Source organism: Mugil cephalus, chromosome 22, assembly GCF_022458985.1.
Source record: "Mugil cephalus isolate CIBA_MC_2020 chromosome 22, CIBA_Mcephalus_1.1, whole genome shotgun sequence".
Taxonomy (NCBI): domain Eukaryota; kingdom Metazoa; phylum Chordata; class Actinopteri; order Mugiliformes; family Mugilidae; genus Mugil; species Mugil cephalus.
The window spans coordinates 15,970,859-15,983,777 of NC_061791.1; the positions used below are offsets into that span (position 1 = coordinate 15,970,859).

Here is a 12,919-nt window from a genome sequence, read left to right on the forward strand (position 1 = left end):
TTGTTTCTCTGTGGATTCCATAAGAGAAAATGTATTTAAACACAGCTATTCTTGTTTGACCTGGCCATGGAATGTCCCTAAAAAGTCCTGTAAATGCTTCTCAGCAGGGACTCCCTTGCAGTTGGGAAAGTTAGTGAAAAGTTAGTGAAAACAGAGCATGTTAATTTAGTGTAATACACAATTTGTATCCCACCCAGGTGACCATACAGGAAGTGACAGTGTTTAGCTTGACTATAAAGGAGGCGCGGTAACTGAGCCAGAGAGAAAACGTGCTGCTCCTCTTGGATACAAGGTTCATCTGAACGCAGGTACATGTTTGGAGATTAACAACCTACCCTTAAGTGTTGTATCAGTGAATATGTACTTTTTTGTTTGCAAGTTTCTTTTAAAAGTCAAGCTGTGAACTTCATGTCACTGTTTCATGCAGGTCAAAATGAAGAGCGTGGTTGGATATTGCGGGTTCGTCTTGTCACTTCTCTTGATCTGCACAGGACAAGCTCAGGTAAAAACAAGCATCGCACAAACCTTCTACCCGTTAGCGCTGATGCTTCCCAGCGAGAAGGTCTGGGTTCGAGTGCAGCTCGGGCCTTTCTGGGTGGAGTTTGCATGTTCTCCCTGTGTTCGCGTGGGTTCTCTCCAGGTACTCCGGCTTCCTCCCACCTCCAAAGACATGCTCGTTAGGCTAATTGGTCACTCTAAATTGACCCTAGCTGTGCGTGTGAATGGTTGTATGTCCGGGGTGTAACCCACCTCTCACCCGATGCCAGCTGGGATAGGCTCCAGCAAACCCCGCGACATTAGACAATTTAAGTTCCCTTACTGCGCGTCAATGACAGTTTTTAATTAGATTAGAAATATTTACGCAAGATCAAGTTTTACTTAAAAACTTTTTTGTTGTTTTGCCAGAAACTGCAGAAAGCGGTTTCTCCTCAAGGTATGGACCTTTTTTTTAGAGAGATTAATATTATTATATTGAAAAATGCTGTGTTGGTCATTTTTCTCTTCTGTTTTTTTTTTTTTTTTTTCTTCTAGTGTCAAACGCAGGAATCGACTGCTCACAGATCAAGACTCTCAACCCAGAAGCACCTAGTGGGGTTTATTCCATTCAGCCAGCTGGAGTCAAGATTACGTTCAAGGTGAGAACTGCCTGAAGTTTAAACAATTACTGCTTGTACCTGGTGGTTTGCTGGTGTTGAACACATCATCCAAAGCTCAGACATGTGCTGTAGCGGTGTGTTTAATGGTATCGCAGTATGCAGTGAAAACAAACGGGGAGGTACGGGAATGCTTGTTGGGCGTGTTGGGTGTGGTATGACTTCACATTACAATGCTATCAGGTCTGGCAGACACGTTAAATGAGCTGGGAGCTATGAGATAAGTTAGTGATTACAGGTACTAAACCAGTTTGTATACATGGCTTGAGCATGCAGAACATACTCATTCTAAAAAACAACTTTTGCTGCCTTCAAATGGAACTTGTGAACTTGTGGTTACAACATGGACTATGTGCATGAAATGGTGACGTCAGTTGTTGTTAGCTGGCTGGAGTTGCGCCGTCGGGAACCCATTATGCTCCGACAGAGATTTGCCGGGCCAATAAAATTGTTCTGGTCAATTGTCATCTGAGCACTGAATTGAATTTACAGCATAACGGCTTTCATCTGAGGAACACACTGTTTGGACTCCACCACGCATCTGTTGTAAAACAGATAACAAACAACAAATGAAATAACTCAACCAGCCAGTTAACAGAGCTTAAGGCATTTGTTGAGAATGCCCTGATTGTGTCTTTGTGTCTCTGTGTTTGTTGAATGTGTTGTGTTTATGAAAAGAAGAAAATGCCTGTCATTGGTCTGTCTTCACATGATAAGAAGTGTTTGGTACACATGTTGGAGACATCACTTTTTTAAAGAGCAGAGAAGGTCCATAATCAGCAGACCACACAAGGTCATTCATATTTGTGGTGGTTGGATGCTGTAGTTTGTTGCTGGATAATTCTGTTCTTCAACTGAATTGCTTTTATAATAGGCAGCATTAGGGCATAGGCATATGGGGACCACGGAGGCACTGTAGGGGGATCGCAAAATCTTTGGTTGACAGTTTTTATAAATTTTCTATAATTTTCCACCATAAATTTATTTTTTTAAATACACATTAACATGAATCCAACATATTTTAGTTCAGCCTTTGACTCATTTAGTGCACCATTTCACACAGAGTACCACCTGTAAATTTAAGCTTCTTGTACTCAGTAAGCCCCACCCCTATTGCTGCTGAGCCACCACAAAGCTGCATATTACACGCTGACTCCGTCAGGTTCCCCACAATTGGCCAAGAGCCTATTCAGTCCCCATCTGGAATCCAGCAGCACGCTGCAACATTATACGTCAGATATATGTATGTTTATAGCCCTGAGTACCCCACCTCTCGCCTGATTACAGCTGGGATAGCCTCCAGCAACCAACGATACCCTAGTGAGGATAAGTACTAGAAGATGAGATGAAATGTTTGTGTAGCCTGGTGCAGACAAACACAGATTTTCATTGTCACAATTTTGCCACTTTATTTTTCATTTCGGAAAGGCTACTAAAAAGCATCATACTCCGAAAATCACATCAGATTTTACTGTATGTTAGGCCACAACGGGAAAGGACTACACTGGAGCACTATCAGACACAATACACTCTGTGTTTGGTTTGACGAGATAAGTTATTACAAAGTACCACAAAGTACTACTTGGCATAGGCCAACAGTTACTAAGATGAGGTCATTGAGAATGTCAGTGACCTCATAGTGCAAAGTTAAAATGCTTGCCTGTTCTGTTCTGTGACTTTAAGTCAAGAGCGCAACTGAAATTAACCGCGTTGTGATGGAAAATATGGACTTTATAATAAAAGATTTTATTTTTGTCATCTGGTTTACTTAACATACTGAATGTTTACTGAACTTCCTGCTCAGGTGTACTGTGAGATGCTTCCAGATGGAGGATGGACCGTGTTTCAGAAACGCAGCGGACCCACTGTCTCATTCAACAGAAAATGGGCAGAGTATAAAAATGGATTTGGAACCCTGACACGTGAGTAAATAACCTGTTAACTGCTGCGTGTGTTAAGGATTATGCCTGTGTAGTTCTAAAAGACCTTTGGTTAATACAAAATAGGGCAATGCTAACATCACAGTTTTGTTTATTGAGGAAGCCTTTTCTTTGTGTTCTGCTGATTCCCTCAGAGGACCACTGGCTTGGTCTGAAGAAGGTTTTCTTACTCACTAAGAACAAGTCTAAGAAGTGGACCTTGAGAGTGGACCTGTGGGACCACGAGGGTGGCAGTGCTTACGCTGAGTACAAGAACTTTAGACTGGGGAATGAGAAATCAGCTTTCAGATTGAACGTGGGGAAATACAGCAGAAATGCAGGTACTGAAGCATCTTTAAAATACTGTTACCTCCTCAGACATCATCTGTCCTATGAACTGTATATGGATTGTATTTAAGCTTAAATGCCTTTTATTTAAGTAAATACTAGTTCTGAATGTGCCCTTAAGGCATTTGTAGAAAATTCTCTGACTGGTTGTAACTATCCAATTGCATGCAGGTATTTTTACTCTGTTTTGGTTGAATTACACCCCACATTGAAATTCAAATGGGGTGTTACCAGACTCGTATTCTGATGAGTTAGTCTGGTGTAGCCAGACTGGTGTAGCCATTCCTTTGAACTCTGAATTCTGTCTTTAAATTGTGTCCATCTCTGCTCAAATGTGACGCTATCCGCGGTGCGTATGAAGGCATTGACCAGAACGGCTATGGCTTCAGCACCATCGACCGTGACAACGACGGCTGCTCCCCATGCATCTTCGGGGACATTGCTCAAAACAAGTGCGCTTTATCGAAGGGCGGCGGTTGGTGGTACAGCAAGTGTGGCTCTGCCAGTCTAAACAGAGAATGGCATCCTACTGGTAACCACATCGGTTGGGCTTCAGGCCTCCACTGGCTCACCTGGAAACCTCCTGCACCTTACTCGGCCAAGGCCTCCAGAATGATGATCAGATCTGAGTGAGAGGTGCCTACACTGGTCACCCTGATTGTTCCGCACCTGAATGATATGTCTGACTTTGGAGAAGGTTTATTCTTTTAAAATATGTTATCGCCTCAGTAAAAGAGAGTTGAGATGACGATGCAAAACATGAAGGCTGCTTTATCATATATTTCTGTGTCACTTTGCTTAGGACTTTGCTGGATTCAGATATATCAAAGTTTACATATAGTAGTGCAACGTTTGTAGTATGGTTTCTAACGTCTTTACCCAAACAACTTCCAAAATTCTTCATCTGAGCATATGAAACATATTCATTCAAAGATTTTTGGCGGAAACCTATTTTGTTGATTTTTTTTTTATTATTATTATTATTCCGTATTATTATTATACTTAACCTTGACAAAATATTCCTACATCAATGGTTGACGATCTACAGAGGCCCATCGACTCAACTTCAAATTTGCTTTTACAGTCCACACACAGGACATATAAGCCCAACATTAAGTACATGTAACACCCAGCACAAATCATAATATCACAAAGGCACATAATCACTGCAAGTAATTCTAAATTGCAGTTCTGCCAGCTAGATGAAAACAGTCTATTGTGCATTAACCACCCCAGCAGCTTGCATCAGAAATACATGTTTTAGTTAAATGGAACGCTGGCTGAGCTCGGTAAGCTTCAATCGGCTGAAGCGCAGTAATGCAGGCTACAGGCAATAATCACGATTATTATGCGTTGATTGATTTCACAAATCTATTCATATGTAAAATCACATGAACACTCCTTAAGGGTCTTAAAGTTTCCTTTATTTCTATCTTTGATGCTAAAATATAATTATATTACTAATTATATGATCCAATATTTGTATTTGTACACACATACACCTGAGCAAAAAGAAAACAACTCGATGAAACGTCAGATAATTTAACGCGTAGCGTCAGTCACCAACATCACGTGATATTGTCAACAGACCAGTGAGTAGTGAGAACGTCAGTGCTCAAAAGAGGAGATAATAAACAGAAAAGGACAAGTGGTGTTAAACTCTTGGGCCACAATAACCACGTTCTTTATTGATAAACTGAGCGCCGTCCAGCGGATCGAGACACTTGAGGAAGTTTACAAAGTGACCAGTGTAAACCGGTAGATTAAGAACCTCAAAGAGTACTGAGCAAGATAGTTATCTGTTGTGTACCTTAGTAGTCACGAGTACCCGAGACATTTGAAGGAGCGGCAGCTAGGATTTATGATTGGCAACCCGCCACTGGAAACACTGCTTGGGTGTAGCGTAACTCTGTTTTCGTTCCGTTTGAGTTGCCCTTAACTATGGTTAACTATGGCTGCCCTTAACAACAATTTTCTTACGACATTCAGGTATTACGATCAATTAATTGTAGCGCTTAATACCACGATTAATTGTGAAATTGAGTAATCGTGACATCCCTAGTGCACGTTCATGTAGACAAGCTGAAACAAATAGGCCCAGTTCCTTTGGTACAGTAACTTCCAATGTCTTCAGCAGGACCATCTTTCAGTGAATATGTCCTTTAAATATTTTTTATTAATTTTTTTGTTTATCATCTGTTAATGATCTTGTGTCAGTGTTGGTTTGTCGTAGAATCAGATGTCATTATGTTACGGCTGTTTAAATTTTGATCTGAACTTATGGAATTTAGTGAGAATTTAATGTGAAAGTTTCCTGCTCTGGGCCATAAGTCAAGACCATAAAGACTCAAAAATTGCTTTTCTGCCCAATGAATGACTTCTTAGTCTATTGTAATAAGAACAATGATGACTGGCTTACTATGGTTTGCATGAAACATCATTGCAACATGATCTCCTCTTGATCTGCTTCTCTGTCGTTAGTGAACTTGTGTTTTACCAGTTTTAGTGATTTAAAAGCGTGTTACAATATAACAACAACTCTGATTAGTTATAAAAACTCTGGCCAGGATCAGAAGACAATAAATTCATAAGGAGCCAATGCGTTGAGCAACAATGAGTTAGGCAAGGGAAACAACTTAAGTAACCACTCGTGTATTTTTTTACAGTCAATAAGAAAAAACATTCAATTTGTACAGAATCATAAAATAAAGACCCAAATTGCCCAAAATAAAAGTATGCACACAATAAATAAAGTAAAAGTGTCCGTTGCGGCCCTTAGAAATAAAAGTTGTTGCAGGTGCACCTGATTTTAAAAGTCCAATGGGGTGTAATGTGAATGTATGGTGTGAGTGTGTATGTGTGTATCTCCTTTGTGGTGGTTCTTCCTCAAAGTAGTTGGCTCGCCATCTGTCACAACTAGAATGTGGTCCTGGTCCCTCAGATTCTCTGCGCCCTCTCAAAAAACCTGACCTATACACAAGGTCATAGGGGTGGCGATATGGCAAAAATAGCATATCACGATTTTTTAAAAATAAAATCGCGATTTCGATTTTATCACGATCTTAAATTGAAAAATGAAAAACAGACAATATTTTCTCAGCATTCAGAGAAGAGACGTGGCATGGCAGTGTTGGAGAAGTATTTTCGTCTGGGCAGCTCATACCGCGGGTCAACTACTTTAAGAAGGCATTTCAACCCCTCGTTTTCTGCCGTCTTGAACGGTACCAAATCTTTTGCAAGATAAAAGGTAACTGCTTCTGTTACCTCTTTCCATCGCTTGCTTGACTTGTCATACGGAGTGCCTTTGTTAAATGCCTGTGTTAATGTTGATTGTTTTGGTCTTACACTAACTGCTGCCTCCGCCTGCGGTGTCGGTGCCATCGGACCCCTCGCTGTTTGGCTCTCAGCATATTCTTTAGGATGCTTCCTCTTCAAATGATTGAACAGGTTCGTCGTGTTGCCACCCGACGTGCGAACATGTTCTGTGCAAACTTTGCACAAAACATTTGCCTGTGCTTCATCAGTTGAGGAAAATCCAAACCAGTTCCATATAATGGAAGTGGATTTTTGCTACACACATAAACAAGGAGGCAGGTAAGAAAGCGCGCAACTACTCATAATTCGCTATGACTGGTCGGTCAGGTTGACGACGTAAAACGTCTGGTGCGACGGTGCATCAGCATAGAACTGCAATTTATAGAATGTGCCCTCGACGATCTCACGATCTCTGCAATTTGACAGATCGTCTTCACGTTGTAATCGTTCAAGATTTAATATCGTCATACCGCCCACCCCTACAAGGTCATATAATTTACATTGGATTCTTTAAATGACAAAAATCAACATATTGTTTTAACCTCATATGTTAATCTTAAATCTCAACAGATCTCAAACTTCAATTCTTTGTTCGTTTTTTTTTTTTTTTTAGTTGTACAACATTCATCAAATGCACTAATCATTTAAGTGCTTAAATATCTAGCTGTTTCTGTGAACAGTATCTCAACAATATTCACGGTAAGTACCCATTTACATTCAGGATAAATCATTACTATAGCAAAATCATGTGCAAATGAGATGGAAACATAGAAATGGAAAAGTAGAAGTTGTCTTAGAGTTATCAAAAGAAGTATGCTTAATTACTCCAAACACTTATAGGCCTATTCATGCCAGAGAACATGCACCAAAAATTACCCTCTAAGTAATTTTAAAGTCACAGTTGAAATTAAATAAATTCTTTCAGTAGGTTGCACATTACAAAATAAAATATGTTACCCTCATCATATGATTTACCAAATTTCTTTCCCTTTAAATTAAATTAATCTTTAATATATCCACTGTTCTCTTTAAGCGCTGAGGTGCTACAGAGAAATATCATTTTAGCAGCTAACGTTTCTCACCGTTGCTATGTTTGTCAAAGCCCAGTACCTGATGTTAGAACCGAGCGGCTCTCCCAATGGAAGGTAGGTAGTTAGCCTGTTAGCCACAGAGCTAGCATTAGCATGGATGACGACGGTAAGTGCTTTTATTTCCAGACAATCAACTTGTCTTACCGACGTGACTCGTCTCTTTTGGGTAATCGCTCGCTCCGGACTTCCAGCGGGTAAGTGTACTGGCTTTTTTGTTGTTGTTGTTCTTTTTTTCAGGATTATTCTTATTCCTCTCTTTTTCTTTCTCTGTCTCTGTCTAAGCTGATGGCTGCCCTCACTCTGTGGCTGAGACTAAAGTTTGACCGGGAAAACGACGCACGTCATCGCACGAGCTGGACATGGCCTGTGTTACGCCTGACTGGCTGGGAAGAAGGGCGGTGCATTCAGTTGCAATTACAATTTTTAAACTTTGGATAGGGGCAAATAAACTAATAAAATAATCACCCTCTCTTCTCTCTCTCGTCTTATGATGTTTTACATCTGGGTTACACGTGCATCTCCTGGAATGTGTCAAACTTGGTCATTTGGTAGTAGTCATGGTTAATACCTAAACCTAGCATACCTTTAGTGCAGTTGAGGGCATATATAGGACAAGAGAACATCAATCATGTTCTTGATAATGGGAGGTTGTGGATGGAGGCTGTGTGGCAGGTGGTGGGCCAATCCCATCTCCCAGGCATCCACCAGATGAATATTCAATCCTTTGAACACGGCTCTGAGCACCTTGTCACGTTGCAACGAGTACCAGTCGCTGTTGGTCAGCGTCTCGTAGAGCGTCAAAGCTTTGGGGTTTGCAGCCCTGATCACCACCAGCGTGCCTGGAGCCCTGGCCAGCAGCCGCATCACCGCCCCACGGATGCTCTGCAGCCGCCGGATATAGATTTCTACAGGGAAAGTGCTGAAGTGTGACCAGATTCCAATAACTATGACAGTGTTGGGGCCTCCAGGTATACCATCCAGTTCATTGGCGATATAACGCAGCTCGCTGGTTGGGACGTTGCCAAAACGAATAGGAGGACCATGACACCGGTACGTCACCATAATGTTTTTTGCATAGTCCAGGGCCAAGAAAGGACCAGCTTGCTTCTGGCTGTGCAGGTCAAACTGCTTTAGATCTGAAAGTGTTAGAAATGAAACAGATTAGGTTGAAGAGGGAAGAAAAACCAGACTGGGGCCACAAATCACTGAGGGCCAGCTACCTGGCAGTGCTTTGATGAGGTGCTCAAACCACTGCCTGATGGTGGAGTCTCCATACAGGTGGACAGCCCTTCCCTCCAGACACTGACTGATGGCTGACGACGTGTTGAAGTGGTGAACTGTGGTGCCACCTAGTGCTCGCCACACATGCTGGTAGTAGTAGCCAGAGGGCCCAGACTTGACTTTGAGGCTCTTCACTTCAGGTTGATCTGGGAAGAATGAAAAGTTAAGACAGGCTTTGGTGCATAATGCTTGATGTATGTATCTATGACAGAAGTTTGTTTATCTTGTTTCTCCTGCTCTTCTTTTCTCTCTATCTTCTCTGTTTCTAACTTCTAACCGGCTGGCCTTCGGCAGATGGGTCCCTCCATATGAGCTGGGTTCTGCTCAAGGTTTCTTCCTGTTAAAAGGGAGTTTTTCCTTGCCACCGTCGCCCTCAGGCTTGCTCTGGAGGTTGCAGGCTGGTTTTTGTGAAGCGTCTTGAGACGATTTGTATTGTTATTGGCGCTATATAAATAAAACTGAATTGAATTGAATAATTTCTGGAAATCTATGAAAAGACCAAAATCTGTGCCAAGTCAATATATGAATAATGAACACAGCTGCATTCACACAAACGTCTACCAACCAAGCTATCAAATTGCAAATGAACATAGACTTTTTACTGCCAGTCTTTTATTATTTCACATTTTCCATTGGTATTATACAGAGAGAGGTTGGTTAAACTGTGTCATTTCATCCATTTTCCATCCAGCACCACAAACTGCATCGTCCGTAATGATCATACCGTTGAATTATCACTTACTTGACGCATTTTTGAATAAATTGAATATTAGAACAGTCATGAAGGGGAGATTTAGTGCAGGACTGCTAGGTTAGAATGCATTTTCACAAAGTTTTTTTAAGCAAGTGTAAATTGATAGCCCTTTAGATCCTCACTCCCGATCAAGAAATGTACTACTAACAAACACCAAGTTCTTGTCTGTAGCACATTCAGCTTATATTTCATTAGTATTAGTTAAAACTGGGCTTTACCTTTGTTTTTTTGGAACACAGTGATATTGGCAGGTCCTGAAGCTCGAATGGAGACTTTCATGTTGACACCACTGAAGCAAAGCACACACAATAAAGTCACACTCCGCAGCTTTAACCAAAATTGTGAAGCACTATAAGGTTCCAACTAGAAGTAAAAAAAAAAGCATAAACATGTGTAAGTAACAGTTTGTAAAGCAGAAAAAATAATAAGTGAGCATCTTCTGGGAAAAGAAAAAAAAAGAAAGAAAATCACTAACAGTGATTCAGACTGAATATTCTGATTTATATCCCAAGTTTGGTTAATATACAGGGATTTTGAAATCTTACCAAAGGGGAAACTTCTCAGTTGTTTGTTCCTTTTATCTGCACATACCAAAAGATTTAAAAAATAATGTCGCACAGTGCCAGAAGAAGCAACACACTACATCATGTGAGCTTGCGTGGTCTCAATAAAAAGGAGACTGTGGTGTAACAACTTGGTCTAAAATAAGAAACTGTCGGCAGTGAGAAGATGATAAAGCACAAGACTGAACAAGCCCGTGTGATCAATTCCGCAGAGAGATTTTAACTGTCAGTTTTAATATCTGTCAGTAATAGGATACTGGTACATGTTAGCCTCAGTGTCCAGGATAACCATCAACTCTGTCCTTCTCTCTTCCCTTGTAGACTTGTCTTTTTTGCAGAATACTGATGCAGTATACATGCAGTATACAAATGTAAAACCCTCAGAACATAATCTGGACCAAACACTGGCGTCAAGGTCCCAGACCTGCATTTTCCTCTGACTGTCAGGTGAATCTTGGATGACTAAGCCCAAAACTCCTGCTAGACATTTTAAACATACTGTATCCAGGGCTAATACTCACTCTTGAAAGAGCATCTCCTCGTTGGTCTTTAGGTTTTGATTGAATTTTCCATGGGAGTGGTTGATTCTGTCATTGCAGCTGAAGTTCTTTGGCTTGTAGCAGAACCATGGGTCACCGGTGTGGAGGTTGGTGTAGTTGCACAGTGGCTGCTGGGTTGGACGCAGACATACGTTACAGGTGGCAGTTTCAGTTACCAGGCTTGAGCGGAACAGGCTTTTGAAGTTAATTCTGTCGGGCTGTTCAGCGGTTAGCCTGCGCAGCACCGTGACTGCCTCGCTGGGGTGAACCAGTGTCACCTGATAGGACAGAGACACAAGGGTCAGTTTGCATCATTTAGCATCTGTCTTATAAGTAAAGTCCAGCTAATGCATTTGCCATCTTCAGTAGTTTAATATGCAGTTTTGTTGATTGTTGATTGCTACCAACAGGATAATAGGCTATCCCTAATCCCATTACCACCGCCACCCTCCTAACCCTAATTCTACATTTAGCCTGAAATAGGATGCTTTAGCCTTACTCTAGATCATAGGCCCGTAGAGGTACTGCTGGGGGGTCGTGCAATGTTTGGTTGCACGCTTCAGTATTACGCCACCCTATTATTGCACATGTTTGAGATAAAAGTGAATATTTGAACGTGTGTATTATTTGAATGGCTAAATTATAATAATATATATGCATAAATAGCACGTGGTCAAATTTAATATTGAACACATGTAGTAGGTAGGGGGTCCCTACTTAATTTCTCCATCAGTTTGGGGGTCCTTGGCCTGAAAAGGCCTGAAGACTGATGCTCTAGATATAGTGGCAGTGTAAGGATTCACCATGATCTGTCTCTTTAAGAGTTTGGGGTTTGCCTTCACAAGCTAGCAGGGTTAGGACATTTGTAGTTGGTGGGGTATTCACAACAGTATTTACAATAGCATGTTTCTCATTTCAGCTCAAATCTTCAAAAGCAATTTTTCAGCCAACTCATTAAGCTAATTTTAAAGCTGGAGGAGAGCTTGACTATAGCTGCTAAATCTGATAGCACCATGGTTTGTATAGTAAGTCTCTGCAAATGGAGCCAAGGAGCCTGTCTACATCAAGTAAATCTACAAACAATGTCATTGTAAACTACATATGTATTGTGCAAAAAATGAAAGCTGATATAAATGGTGACAGTTACTTAGTGAGAAGCATATGTATGGCTTAGCAACCACACAGTTGGAAGATCTAGGGTCAAGTTTTATAAGACAAGTGTCCTCACCTCAACTTGTGCATGTCCTTCCCAGAGTAAAGAGAATACAGCGGAATAGCAGCCGTTGAGATGATCAACCACTTGGCCTGCCACACCTGCACCGAGAGCGGCGTTGTGCAGCCGGGCAAACAAGACGTCCCCTCCAGACTTCTTGGGGCGACCCTGGTAATCATACATTTTGATCGTAACCTCAAGCGAATCCCCTACGTACCACTGTCCCCCAGCACTCCTTGGGAGAATAGTGAAGCTGCTGTGGACTGGATCGCTGGTAACTTCTAGGGACAGAGGAGATGGCAAAGGGGGAGTCTCAGGCCAAGCGATGGACTCTAGTATTAGGTCTTCCTCGAGAGCTTCCTTAGGGGACAGAGGTTGGAAGGTGCAGAAGCCATGGTGCATGTAACGGTCGGAGGAAAATGTTGGGATGATGATGGAGGACGTTTGAGGAAGTGAAGGACCCGTTGGTTGAAGCTGCAGCAATAGATTTGTTGACTGGATTTTGACTTCTCCCTGCTTTACTCATGGAAAAAACACAGGGAGTTTATCAGTCTGCTTTGCAGAAGGGTGTAAAAATGGTACTGAGACACTGTACTGAGATGTTATTGGTCTAGAAATTTAGGTTTATGCCTAATGTTTGACAGGAAACAGGAAGATGTTCACGTAGAATCTGAATCATTGACAGTGGGCTCTCCACAAACTGACATCCTCTGCTGAATCTTTACAGAGCACAGTAGAGGAG

The 12,919-nt window shown here is 41.5% G+C and overlaps 2 protein-coding genes across 2 annotated transcripts; one reads left to right on the forward strand and one right to left on the reverse strand.

The window, feature by feature from the left end:
• The first annotated feature begins 421 nt into the window (after positions 1 to 421).
• Positions 422 to 4,169, forward strand: LOC125000180 (angiopoietin-related protein 5-like). Its single transcript, XM_047575576.1, has 6 exons — positions 422 to 502; positions 907 to 934; positions 1,045 to 1,136; positions 2,959 to 3,076; positions 3,229 to 3,414; positions 3,756 to 4,169. The coding sequence occupies exons 1-6, from the start codon at positions 422 to 424 to the stop codon at positions 4,052 to 4,054; spliced, it is 804 nt and encodes a 267-aa protein (XP_047431532.1). The 3' UTR covers positions 4,055 to 4,169.
• A 1,969-nt stretch (positions 4,170 to 6,138) lies between these two features.
• Positions 6,139 to 12,694, reverse strand: LOC125000145 (NXPE family member 3-like). The gene is made up of 5 exons (XM_047575536.1): positions 12,193 to 12,694; positions 10,947 to 11,242; positions 10,081 to 10,151; positions 9,048 to 9,254; positions 6,139 to 8,963 (listed from the first exon to the last, which is right to left on the reverse strand). The coding sequence occupies exons 1-5, from the start codon at positions 12,577 to 12,579 to the stop codon at positions 8,413 to 8,415; spliced, it is 1,512 nt and encodes a 503-aa protein (XP_047431492.1). The 5' UTR covers positions 12,580 to 12,694; the 3' UTR covers positions 6,139 to 8,412.
• Positions 12,695 to 12,919: the final 225 nt, after the last annotated feature.

What these genes read in the sequence shown, in the direction of transcription:
- LOC125000180 (XM_047575576.1), top strand. Translation starts at nt 422, where the DNA reads ATGCAGGTCAAAATGAAGAGCGTGGTTGGATATTGCGGGTTCGTCTTG. An exon ending in TCTGCACAGGACAAGCTCAG is followed by an intron (nt 503 to 906) that starts GTAAAAACAAGC and finishes TTGTTTTGCCAG; the next exon opens with AAACTGCAGAAAGCGGTTTC. An exon ending in GAAATACAGCAGAAATGCAG is followed by an intron (nt 3,415 to 3,755) that starts GTACTGAAGCAT and finishes CTCTGCTCAAAT; the next exon opens with GTGACGCTATCCGCGGTGCG.
- LOC125000145 (XM_047575536.1), bottom strand. Translation starts at nt 12,579, where the DNA reads ATGCACCATGGCTTCTGCACCTTCCAACCTCTGTCCCCTAAGGAAGCT. An exon ending in GAGGAGATGCTCTTTCAAGA is followed by an intron (nt 10,152 to 10,946) that starts GTGAGTATTAGC and finishes GCTTTGCTTCAG; the next exon opens with TGGTGTCAACATGAAAGTCT. An exon ending in TGTGTTCCAAAAAAACAAAG is followed by an intron (nt 9,255 to 10,080) that starts GTAAAGCCCAGT and finishes CATTCTTCCCAG; the next exon opens with ATCAACCTGAAGTGAAGAGC.